Genomic DNA, 13,156 nt, shown 5'->3' with positions numbered 1-13,156 from the left:
TCTCATATTTGATAAAACCAAGACATATTACATAATTTTTCAAAGACGAAAGTTAAAGGTATCATATTCGTGTTTTTTTACGGAATGTTTAAGTACATCACTAAATTAAGCGCCCTCTGAATGATAACGTACAAAATTTTATTAAAAATATTACATATTAATATTCCTATGTAAAAATTTTTGTGGATGATGGAATAGAACGTTAATAACTAATTTTAATTTATATTAGAAACTCAACAAAAGCTCAAAAAGCAAAAAGATAATTAAGTTCTTGTTGGTTTCATCAATCCGTCGTTTATTTCAGAATACTTTTCATACTTTTTCGTATGTTTGTGGTTAGTTTTTTTAACTCACTTTTTGCTCACTTTTCAGTATTTTGACGTTTTTTTCCATAGCTTGCTTCACCACACGAAAAAAAAAATTCACAGCAAAAATGCAGTTTTAAATTTTGCGTAAATAATTCGAACAATACTGGCATTATAATGGAAAACTTATGGAGAATTACGAAAAAATACCATATTTTAAGTAACGAATCGTTTTTAGATTGTATCTACACCATTTACCAAGTTTACCACCAGAAAAATTCAGCATGATGTGCTTGACACTATTTCAACATCTATGCAGTTTACATCATCATTTAGAAAGTGACGATAACGACAGTACTAACATTGGCATGGATCACATGTGGAAAATAGCTCTTAGAGCTAACAACACTGGTAATATGTTATTGTATAAAAATGTAATTTTTATGGTTATTCTAAAAGTGTAGTGAAGTCCAGTTACCAATGATGCATATAAACTTACTTATGCATTATATGTAGGGTTATGCATATAACTCTAGTTATTTTCCAAACTTGGATGAGCGTATTTATAAATCTTTATAATTATTTTTAGATGTCAGTATGGCAGCAATTGGATATTTAAATAGCTACTATATGGGCCAAAATCTTCAGTATGAAAGTCAGTTTGTTTCACAATGCATGACGAATTTGCAAGCATCTTCTGATGACTTACAACTGAGTAGTCCCGGCGAAGAGGCCGCCTTGTTATGCATACAAAGAGCTCTGTTGTTGATGAAAGCTCATATAGAGACGTTTCGAAAAAGGTAAGTTTTAGGAAGGGGCATATGTGATTGTAATTTGAAATAACGAACTGTTTTCTGTTAGGTATGCATACCACTTGAGGAAATGGGCGTTAGAAGGCAGAGGAATAGGTAGCCATTCAGCAGCCTTAGGTGAGCGATCTAGCACACCAATTCGAATAGTTGTACAATCAGGAAGTTGTGCAGAACGATGTGTTTTGGAAATGTTGCCTACAGGTAAATTTTAACATAAATGGAGTATTTGAGAACCACTGGCAGTTTCAAGTAAAAGTTGTCATTCTTTTTCTATGCCTCGCATAATGTGCGAGAGAAAAATTTGATATCACCTATGTACCTTGGCATTCTAGAAGCGTTTACATAGAATTAGCAGAGAACAAAATTTGTCATTTCAGACACTTAGTTCTAATGTAGAATGTCTAATATTAACCACACGTTTCTTAGACTACAATTTCTCATATCTGCGTCGTATTTTAATAACAAAAAGGATGTTGTATTTATGTGGACGCAACTTTAGAAAAATTTACTGTTTCAAATGTCAACGCATCGAGGGATAGAAGAAGACATGACAGTTGATTAAGATTTTATTAAGCAGTATTCATTTGTTGTTTTTAACGCTTTAATTTGTAATTTTAATTAAAATTATTTTGATGGTAATTAAGCTTGTAATATACCCTCATACTTTAGTGTGTCAAGTTTAAAAATGTGGTGTTGTTTCCTGATGACGTCTACTCTTATTCGGCAATTTGCCGGTTTCAGAATGTGAAGCAGAGTGAAATTTGCTGATAAGAAAAGATCATTGGGCTCTCTTATTAAAGAAAGGTTGCACCTATATTGGGAGGGGAGAGGGGGGGGGGATAGCTGCATGGAAGATAACAAGTCTACGATCCACATAATTCAATCTTTTCTGAATTTTGTGTTTATTTCTAATGTGTGCGCATATTTATAATATTTTGTTTTATAATTGAGAATGTCGATTAGTAATTGTTGGAATTAGAAATATCTAATGATTTTGTTTTTGTAATAAATATCTATTTCTATTCACATTGCCAGTGAAATATTCTAAACTTTTCCAGATTATGTAGCGGATTTAAGGGCTGAAATAGTAAAATGGTGGGAAGGCATCCTAAAAATTCGATCACAAGAAGAAGGAGTGGATGGTCAGTCTAACACGAATAGCGGGAAAAAGACTGATACATGGATTCGAATTATTACCCAAGGTGCGTTATTTAATAGCAGTTTTTCAGGTCAAAAAATCGACAATAATAAATCACTCATTTTAATTTAGGTCAAGAACTCTCAATAGATTGTGATGAAAAGTCCCTGCAGGAAATGGGTTTTAAGGACAATCAAATTACTTATATTTCGGTGGGGATGTCTAGAAACATGAAAAAGAGAGAATTTTTGGATGCCCCTTCAATGCAAGCCGCTCCCCCGAGGGACTGTTTACCAACTCTTTTGCTTTTGAAACCTATTTATTTTGAGCAGTTGTTCTCGCTGATGCATACACTTAGTTCGATGAAAATCATAGTTAAAGGTATGTATTAGATTCATATTAAGTTTTACACGTTTTATCAGGATAAATATAATATATTTTAATATATAATAAATGTATGTATTAACGGACGTCATTGGTGCAAGTGAAAGTGTTCTTCTTACCCCAGAAAATGTTCATTTATCCTGTCATATCGTGTCACAAATTTCTTGTCGATGTTTTAAAACGTTTTTGAAATGTAAATTAATAAGAAAATTGAACACTCTGTATCTTGGAGACGAAGCGTGTTCGTACCTATGTTTATATGAACTTTTTGTATGAAAATACCTCAGCTATCACCCTTTACACGTTTATTTGGAAACTCCCCTGTATATTTATAAGGGGTACGTTCGATTTATAGTTCCATTCCAGACGTAAGAAGAATAAACGTTTTGATTGCTGCATAGCTTCTATACTGCACATTTAGTTAACGTAAGATGACATCGGAAATTTCTATACCAATACGGGCACATTCGAGCCACGTTTTCGAAAGATTGACATTTGCAATGTGAGAATGTTTATGCGTTTCAGGGGTCGGTCATTTCTATTGGAATGTACCTCGTAGTTATTCCCGTTGAATAGTAAAATGTAGTAATTTTTGTAAATGTAATATCAAAATTTGATAACAAGATTACTGTTATATTCGAATGACAGAGAGAATTGATACATCGAAAAATGTAATGAAGGTATCATATAAGTTCTTACGACTCATTAAATTTCTCTAAAAACTTCCAATCTAAAAATATTTTTCCTGTATCGCCTTATTGTTTCATTTAATAACATTTGTATCTCGTACGATTTATGATATTACCTTGCCATACGTTACCATAGATACCTTATTTTATATTTACTAGTAGAACAAATGAAAGTTCCAATATGTCGACTCAAAATATTACACTTTTTTTCCAATTAGGTGGTCGAGTATTCCCACACACCAAAGCTCAAGTGCTCAGCAGACGCGTCTGGGACATACTTAGTTTAATGCCCACGAGTCCTAAGTTACTTCAAGGCTTCCAGCAGTTGGATATCTCACTATCCGAGTTGCTGGATCCATCAAGCGCTCAAAAATTAATGTATTCTTTGTATATTGTCGAGTCACTTAGCATTCGACAGGGTAAATTTGACGATGATATCGAAGGACCCTGGACCAGAAAATTTATACAACATGGAGGTTTAAGATATCTTTATGATGTTTTCATGTCTGGTAAGTTAATTGTAACGTATGTATTTAGAAAACCATGTTAGTGTTTCACACTACCAGATTTGTAAAATAGGTAGTACTGATTTGTTAGAACTTTCACCTTAATTAAAGGTGTTCTTCAAAGAGATAGCGGAGATGGCAGTGATTGGCAGCAAGACTGCTTAGCATCTTTATTAAAATTGCTGTGCCACTTAGGTCTTGAACCGTTACCACACGAATCTCGCCCTACAAGAAACGATAAAATTATAATACCTAGTTTAAATGAAGCTATGATATCACTGGTAAGTTTTAAATAATCATGTTTTCAATCTCTAAGTTTTATCTAATGTCAGTTTTATAAATCAGACTCTCTTCAGTACACTTAAATTTCTATAATACCTAGGTCGATGTAAAAACAACTATGCCTAAATTGACATCAATCTTAAAAGAAGCTTCCCTGCCGAAAGATCCTAATCACTATAAGACTGGTTTTTGGGGCCGGGCTCAGGTACGTTAACTTAATAATATTACATTTAAAAATGTTTACTTGTAGTCTAGTATACCACATTAATATAACTTATTACTCCTGAAGCGTATTTTACTATTATTTCTGTCTATGTGTTCGTTAAGTTTCGTACATCTTTGAACTAAATTAATATACACTTCTTGTGAATAGTTTAGTAAATTTTAGTTTCGAGTTTCTAGCGCTGTAATTTAAATAATATTAAATTAAATTTGAAGCTATTGGCAACAGTGAGAAGCTATTAGAAATTTCAAAAATAATTTTGTGAATATGAAAAGTCATATTGTGTACAGCGTGGAACAAAAAAACAATACGAGACATCAGCAATTTTCGGTGTTGACGATTTAAATAATACGCAGACATAAAATTGAACATAGTTTATTAGAGAGTCAGAATAATGAGATCATATTCCACCCATTTTTTTTAGTTCTAATGTAAAAATTAAATAAGGTATTTAGTAAGGAACCTTTAATTAGGATTTTGTGTTAGAATCTGAAAATCCTTGTGTATATTTGACTTTTAAAATGATGTTTGTACTTTTAGGTGGTACATTATGCAATGGCCTTACTGGTATCATGGTTGCATTGCAGTGAGGAAGCTAGATTGGGACTTTTCGAATCACCAGATTTCTCAATTTGGTTACAGAGGTAATTCCTATCGATTTTTTAGGTATATTACAGAGAACAATATCTTGAGAAAAAACGTATAAACCTTGATCCGTTTTCTTGAATTTCATTCTAATATAGGGTGGTGCATCTTTTGGTGGCAAAATTTTTGTCACGTGTTCTATGTGGAAATCTATTACTCACTTGTAATGTAATCTATATTTCAAAAACGTTTCGTACTGATGTATACGATGAATCTTTCAGATTCGTTTAGGGTTTTATTTTATGGTTTTTCTAAATTTTCAGAAGTAAAGTTGAATGGATAGAAATGATTTTTATGTTTCCCAAAAATAGATAATTCTATCTGAAAATGTTCTTTCACTCTTTTGATTGTCACCATTGCACTGATTCTTTTCTTTCAGGTTGGTTTTAGAAGATCCTGAGCCAGCAGTTCGTAGGGAAGTGTGTTCACACATATACCGTCTATGCCTTGGCGTGTCGTCAAGAGGCGAACATATGGATAGTGCGTTAGTGGCTCCAATGTTGGCTCGTCTTCTTTCATATTTAGAGAATGCCGAGAGTATGCGTCCGCAAAAAATGGAATCCATGCAACCTCAAGAAGAAGGAAAAGAACCGTACGGTCCGGCATGTAGGGATTATTTTTGGCTAGTGTCACGGTAAGTGTGTATTATGGCTTTGATGCGTGAGTGGTTTGCTGATTATCTGTATCTGTAACTTTTGGCGATATCTCTATAGTATACATTTTTATCTTGCATTTAATGTATACAGGATAGCTTCGTAATTATGACAAAAAAAAACTAGTCAATATCAATAATACAAACCGTAGCTCTTGAACGAATGAGACAGTGTTATTCAAGTTGGTAACGTATTTCCATTTCACACAGTATCAATTTATCTAATGAAAAATTGACAGTTTAAGTTAAGTCATTTTTTCTAAATAAACAACCCTAGTAACGTAACATTAAGTAGGTTTGGTTAAGGTAAGTTTTAATCTCTGTTTTCCACTTCATTTTTGGTGGTAGTAAGTCAATTTTAATACATTTAACAGCAATATAAATTTTTTCCTTCCAATTTGAAATATCAAGAAAATACATAAATATGTACTAATTTAATTTAATAATAAGAATGTATGAAATGAGACGTGTTACAAAACATCAAGTATGCTATTTTTTTTTTATAGTAATTCCAAGTTTATTTCAAATATAAAAAAATAAGCAGGATTGCCTATTTGCAAAAGAACATTAATCTCAATTATATTACTAAGGAAATTTTAAGTTTTATAAAATGTAACTTACCAAGTTAATTTTTGTATAAAAAAGGGCTTTGGAATTATTTTCGTATATCCGCGTCTTGCCTGTAATCCAAAATCGGAAGTTAAAAGTTTAAATGTTTTTCAATTTGGGATTTCATCGGTTTTTGATTGTGATTTTTAAACATATTATAGTTTTATTTTTACACGATCGACACGATCATACATTATATTGTATTTTTTCAGCTTAGTAGATAGTCTTCCCGACGATTTAATAAAAGAAAGTATCGAAGAGCCGCAAAGTTGTGTAATAGATATCAATGAGCTGACATCAAAAATCAGTCTTTCAGTATTAGCGAGAGATTATCTTGAAGCTCGGCATAGAACTGTAGAAGACGATGGTCTAATCGGACTATTGAATCTTTTAACCAATTTATTAAAGCATCGTCCGCCGTTCCAAACCAACAAAGGCGGTCAGGAACTCCTTAGTGAAGTAAATATATTTACTCCGTGTGATCTGTATCACTAAGCTTGTTTTCTTATGTCTTCCAATTTTCTTGCAGGTTTTTGAATTTTTGTTTGCCCTGCCAAATCCAAAGTTACGACACGTGCCAAAGTGTAAATCTCCGAGATCTCGTACGGCTGCCTTTGATCTGTTAGTCGAGTTGGTAAAGGGGTCCCCAGAAAATTATGCTATTTTACACGAAAAGCTGCTGAAACAACATCAACCTGGTACATTTTTAAATCTACTTGTTTTTTTTTTTGTTTTTAATGTGACCAGTGTATAAGATATTACTGTTTTGAATTTTTTCTTAATTTTTTTGAGGGAATAACACCACGCAGACTGGTACGGGTAGTTGGAGCAGGAGCACACTATTCTGGGTGAAAACTAACTGAGAATAATATTTACCTTTTAGTAAGGGCTCGGACGAACAGCTTTGTTAACATTTCGTGGACAAAATTTCAATTAATTTTAACTCAAAATAGTGTGCTATTCCGCTTCCCTAACAACTCTCACTGTTATTCCCGAAACCATAAAAGAATTAATAAATAATCTGCCTCAAACATATAAAGGATATTCATTGTTTTGATTATTTTGATATTTTATTAGGCCCGAATTCACCTTATCCCTGGGATTACTGGCCCCATGAAGACGGTCGATCAGATTGCGGCTACGTAGGCCTAACAAATCTAGGCGCCACATGTTACATGGCTTCGTGCATGCAACACCTTTATATGATGCCACAAACGCGCGCCTCAATTTTGGCCGCAAGTACCGAGGAATCTAAACATGAGCCGACTCTTAAAGAACTGCAAAGGATGTTTGCTTATTTACTGGAAAGCGAAAGAAAAGCTTATAATCCTAGAAGTTTCTGCAAGGTGCGTATCCGGAATTTAGGTTTCAGTTAAATCTGTAATTAAGGCGAAATATTTAATTATCTAGTTCAACGAATATCTTTAAACATTTTAAGATATTGAACGTTTTATCCAATCATTGGAAAAAATCAACTTAAAATTTTTATCGTGTTTCATTTCATCAGGTTTATACCATGGACCATCAACCATTAAATACTGCCGAGCAGAAGGATATGGCCGAATTTTTCATCGACTTAGTTAGCAAATTAGAAGAAATGACTCCTCCTTTGAAGGAAGTCATTAAAACATTGTTTTGTGGTGTTCTTAGCAACAATGTTGTTTCATTAGACTGTGGTCACGTTAGCCGTACGTTAGAAGAATTTTATACTGTGAGATGTCAAGTAAGCATTTTATTTTATTCATTGTTCAATCCAAATGTATATTTGATTTGTTCGGTATTTAGCTCCTATACAATTGGGTGTTAATAAGTAGTATCAGCCATCGATTGCCTCTAGTTCAAATTTAAAAATTACGTAACATTAAATATGAACACATTTTGAAAACCCGATGAAAACTGCAATGCTTTACTTTCAGGTTGCTGACATGCGTAATCTATACGAATCGCTGGATGAGGTCACAGTTAAAGATACACTGGAAGGTGATAATATGTACACCTGTTCGCAATGTGGCAAAAAAGTTAGGGCCGAAAAGCGGGCATGTTTTAAACAACTGCCTCATATATTGTGTTTTAACACCATGCGATACACTTTTAATATGTTGACTATGCTGAAGGAAAAGGTTTGTACATAATTTACATTAAAATCTATTTTTCGGTCTGAGTACCTACTTTTAGGCAGTTATTAAGTATCTTGTTCAAATTATGAGGAACTGCGTATTTAAGTAAAGCTTCCTAAGTCAAAAACTAATAGTTTAGTGATTCGTTTGAGGTAGAATAACCTACTGTATATGATCTAAATACATGACAAAAAATCACAAATTTTTCAACTTTGAAATTGAAAAACTTTTAAACGTGTTCAATTAGACAAAACGAATTTTAATAAGCCCGTTCCTAGGTTCTTGTACAGGCTTATTTATCCATTCACCCTCTTGAAGAAACAATTGGTGGCTTGCCAAAGAATGGCGTAATTGTTGTTTATCTGTTCGTTAATAATGGGTGATATATGTCCCAGTAGATATACATTTTCATAAATGCGGGTTATTCAGAAATTTCAAATGTTTTGAGGAAGAACTTCTTGGTAGTCCGGTAAAAATTTATTTTAAACCTACAGCGTAGAAATAAATAGGTGCGAAAGAGGTTTGGGTGTAATTCCTTTATAAGATATTTACTTTGCATTTATGATGAGTACTATTCTTAAGAGTACACGGTAATCAGTCTTAATTGATACCAAAATCTATAGGGTGATGGGTGGTTCAGATGAACAATTGCCATTCCAGTATATACATTTCGCGTAAATCTCTCCGTTTAAGTGAAAAGTGCTCTGAAAATTGAGCTGAATTTTTACTTCAATCTTGATCTAAAAAATACTTCTAAAATTTTTAGTGCCGGAGTTAAATTTCGACGAGAATTTAATAAACTAAATGCTACGCGTTATAACATCTTTGTAGAGTTTTTGCCTTGTAGACATTGGCATTGGCAGCAATATAATCGCGATAAAAGTAACTGTGTTATTTGATCAAGAAGAATTACCCTATTATGAATATTTCTTTAGGCTAGTTCCTGAACAGGCCTATTTCTTCAGATAATTTATTAATCAGTTTCCTTATAATTATATTATATCAATCATTTATTTGAAGCTAGTTCATAACTATAGTTTACAAACTATTTAGGTTAGTTTCACAAGTTGTATTAAGTAATTAAATTTAGAATTTTCCAAAAACAAAATATGGGAAACATTTTCAAGAAATATTTTATTTCACATTATAATAGATCATTCAAAACTGTTTTTAAAGTTAACACAAAATAATAATTTGGTTACATTTTTAAACTTTGTTTATTTTTTTATATAAAAATATCAAAATTAGTAAATCGTAACCCCTTCAATTATGAGAAATAGAAAAATTGATACATATATCATTAATTCAGAACTGTTGAAAATAAGTATAGTATCACACACTTCATGGGAATTTAACAAAATCATCCAAGGCGATAATATACGTAAATGGCATCCCACTTAAAAACATAATTTAGAAATGACACTTTTATGGGACACTCGCTATACTTGAAACCCTAAAAACTTAAAGAAGCACAGACTTATCGTATTTTATCTATTTCTAACCATTTAGACACAACTAGAGTATTTCATACTAATAGGATAGTTGTATACCATTGTTAGTCATCCATACTAAATACGTTGATATGGACTATTTTAGGTTAATACCCATTTTTCATTTCCACTTCGTCTAAACATGGCAGGTTATGTAGAAAAGACTCTTATGCCGCAACATTATCAGGAGGACAAATTAAAGGAAGATCCGGAAAATGAACAATATGAATATGATCTAATCGGTGTTACGGTTCACACTGGTAAGATATTTTAAACTTATCATAGTTTTCAATTATACTAAAATTTTTAACGTGGGTTATTAGTACTTATACATGGTGATTAAAAAAGTCGCGGCAATATTTAAGGGGATGATTGCTCAGGTAATTTTATGAAACAAAGTTTCGGAAATGTATTGTTTCCAAGATACAGAGTGTTAATTTTTTTTTAATAACAGTTTTTGAAAAATGAATCAAATATCTTTTGATATATTTTTCAAAATTTTGTAAAAGGCATCAAAGCACTAAATATTCTTAGGGAATAAGGAAATAAAGCCTCGAATTTTTGGAAAATATTTTAATATGATAAATGGACATGCAATAAAATCGTCTTTATTTTTTTATTTCGTTAAAGAGCCAAAATACGACGAAAATTCAAGAGACAAAAAAAGTTGTATTTTTAGTTGCTTCATCTCAAAAAAATATCGAAATCTAATTAAAGTTAGTGGCGTATATTTTTTTGTCAATAAATTTGATTAAGGTGTCCCCCTTTGTCTTAACTCGACTTAATAATTTTAATCTAGTTACTGCTAAATCAACCCCTAATTACTACAAATAACGCTCCCAAATGAAAAAAAAATCAGTTTAAAGATATGTGAATTATTTTTCAAAAACCCTTATTTTAAAAAAAAAGAACTCATGTCTATAGGAACATTTTTTCATATCATGACCTGAGAAATCACCTCCTTAAATATTGCCGCATTTGTTTTAAACACCCTGTATAGCATAAGTAAACTGATAGTGAACATATTCTTAACTTTCGAGCGCTTTAACGTAAATAAGAGTAATTTAAGCAATGGAAATAGTTCGGAATTATCGTTAGTGACAATGTATATGTCAGAATCTTCTGGAAAAAAGTGAATCGCGAAATGTTTTCTGTTAGGTTGGTTAGAATTAATTTGCAGTATAAATATGGTATTTGCCTCATTGCTGTTAACTTAAGTTTTAACAATCTCTAAAGTTTTTCTATTGGCATACTACTTTTGCACAAGTTTTTTTAGAAAAAAATTATACTCAGTCTTAGTGCACATGCTCACGAATTTAGTTACTGGTGGAACTAACTAAAGCAAATCACTAAACCTCCCTTTTCCTGTTTGATATCTAAATTCGTATATGTATTTAAATATTCATCATATCTAGGTACTGCAGATGGTGGGCATTACTACAGTTTTATAAAGGATCGAACGATGGGTTCAAGGGATAAATGGTTTTTATTTAATGACGCTGAAGTAAAACCATTCGATCCAAATCAAATTGCAGCGGAGTGTTTCGGAGGGGAAATGACCAGTAAAACTTACGACAGTGTTACCGATAAATTTATGGATTTCAGTTTTGAAAAAACCAATAGCGCTTACATGTTATTCTATGAAAGGTAAATTTTATGAAAGTTATTAAATATTAAGTTTACTCAAAAGATCCCATTATTTTGAATCAAAATTTTGCTAAAAGCAAATATTTATAAAAGTTTTATATCTATTTATGTAAGATAGCACTGTTTTGAAATCATTCTTTACAGACACAAGTCGTTTGAATTTTCGGATAATTTTTTAGATGTCCTATTTCCAATGCGGATAGTAGCGAAAGTTCGTCAACAAATCTGGAAAGTATGGATTCTTCCAGTAGCTCTCCTATTCCTAACACTACATTCGAACTAAGTAAAGAGCTAGAGGACTGGATTTGGCAGGACAATATGCACTTTATTCAAGACAAAAATATTTTTGAACATACTTATTTTAAGTAAGTTTGATCGTAATTGTTTTTTTTTTGTTAGGCTACTCCACAGCATCCCTTCAAAAATTATACTATTGTAGCTTCATGTGGCAAATTTGCGGTTATATTCCTCAAACCATTTTGCCCATCGAGCCTAATATAACACAAAAAGCTGCTCAGTTGTCAACTTCGTTCTTTATCGAAACGTTTATTCATGCCAAAGAAAAGGTAAGATGGCCAATAATTGTAAAGATGATTTATACATTTTAAACTATCCTTGTTGGTCTATTGTTGAGTCGTTTTACTTGTCTTATAATTACAAGGATAATATTTTTAATACCTCATTTCAGCCCACCATGGTTCAGTGGGTAGAACTAGTAACCAAGCAGTTCAACGCATGCCAAGAAGCGTGCATTTGGTTTTTAGAACACATGTCGCAGGACGTGTGGTGGCCAGTACAGGTGCTTTTAAAGTGCCCGAATCAAATGGTCAGACAGATGTTTCAAAGGCTGTGCATACATGTGATACAGAGACTGAAGTGAGTATCATTATATCGAGAGATATGTATAGATGTGAAATAGTGTTTACTTTATTAAAAACTTCATTGTAATACCTAGAGAATCACATAGCCAAATTTAAGTTACAAGATATGAATTAACCTGATACTGTTGCATCCGCCGAACTTACCATGAAATGCCAGACATTAAAATAGCACTTTAATTTCGAATTAGGTGAAGATACTACATGCTAAATGATGAACATTGATATAAACAAGCCATATCCGAAAATTAATAGTTTAGGAAAAATACATGATGTGGAAAGTTCAAATTTCAGTAAATATTGAATTATTTTTTAAGCGACAAATACATATGTGTTGCAGTTTCCGCGTTGTCAAAACATAGTGTTCGTGAAATTGATATTCTTCGAAAATAGGAAAAAATATGAAAATAAAGCAAAAATACATAATCAATGGTAAAATAAATAATTGCTCTTTCAGTTACTGGATTCAATTATAACTGTAAATGTTGTAATTAGTCATAAGTTTCGACAAGCGTAAGGTATACAGCGAAATGCAACAACTGCAATAAAGCACCGCTGTGGCCTAAATGCGCTCATAATCGTCCGTTGTTGTTGACAGTTTTAGGCACGATTGATCCACGTTCAAATAAACTCATTTTCATTTTAACGGACGTTTTTTTAGAAGTGTTTATTTGTAGAAGAGTTAAAAATTGCTTAGGTTTCCATTTGTTTATTTGACAAAAACACAAAAGATTAAATATTGGCGTTGTTTAGCAATTTTCATTGACAAACTTTGACCT

The 13,156-nt window shown here is 32.2% G+C and overlaps 1 protein-coding gene across 1 annotated transcript in view; it reads left to right on the top strand.

The window, feature by feature from the left end:
• The window catches only part of puf (ubiquitinyl hydrolase 1 puf), a 40,608-nt gene that overhangs the window by 14,456 nt on the left and 12,996 nt on the right, over positions 1-13,156 (top strand). The window contains exons 17-36 of the mRNA XM_066298652.1: positions 544-716; positions 895-1,105; positions 1,167-1,318; positions 2,176-2,319; positions 2,388-2,636; positions 3,547-3,837; positions 3,946-4,115; positions 4,217-4,321; positions 4,880-4,983; positions 5,364-5,618; positions 6,458-6,704; positions 6,775-6,943; positions 7,323-7,591; positions 7,753-7,968; positions 8,162-8,365; positions 9,959-10,112; positions 11,268-11,499; positions 11,679-11,864; positions 11,939-12,065; positions 12,188-12,375. Coding sequence (XP_066154749.1) covers positions 544-716; positions 895-1,105; positions 1,167-1,318; positions 2,176-2,319; positions 2,388-2,636; positions 3,547-3,837; positions 3,946-4,115; positions 4,217-4,321; positions 4,880-4,983; positions 5,364-5,618; positions 6,458-6,704; positions 6,775-6,943; positions 7,323-7,591; positions 7,753-7,968; positions 8,162-8,365; positions 9,959-10,112; positions 11,268-11,499; positions 11,679-11,864; positions 11,939-12,065; positions 12,188-12,375 — 3,846 coding nt within the window. The remainder of the gene's footprint in view (positions 1-543; positions 717-894; positions 1,106-1,166; positions 1,319-2,175; positions 2,320-2,387; positions 2,637-3,546; positions 3,838-3,945; positions 4,116-4,216; positions 4,322-4,879; positions 4,984-5,363; positions 5,619-6,457; positions 6,705-6,774; positions 6,944-7,322; positions 7,592-7,752; positions 7,969-8,161; positions 8,366-9,958; positions 10,113-11,267; positions 11,500-11,678; positions 11,865-11,938; positions 12,066-12,187; positions 12,376-13,156) is intronic.

This window comes from Euwallacea fornicatus, chromosome 31 (genome assembly GCF_040115645.1).
Source record: "Euwallacea fornicatus isolate EFF26 chromosome 31, ASM4011564v1, whole genome shotgun sequence".
NCBI classification, from domain to species: Eukaryota; Metazoa; Arthropoda; class Insecta; order Coleoptera; family Curculionidae; genus Euwallacea; species Euwallacea fornicatus.
This window is presented reverse-complemented; position numbering and strand designations above follow the sequence as displayed.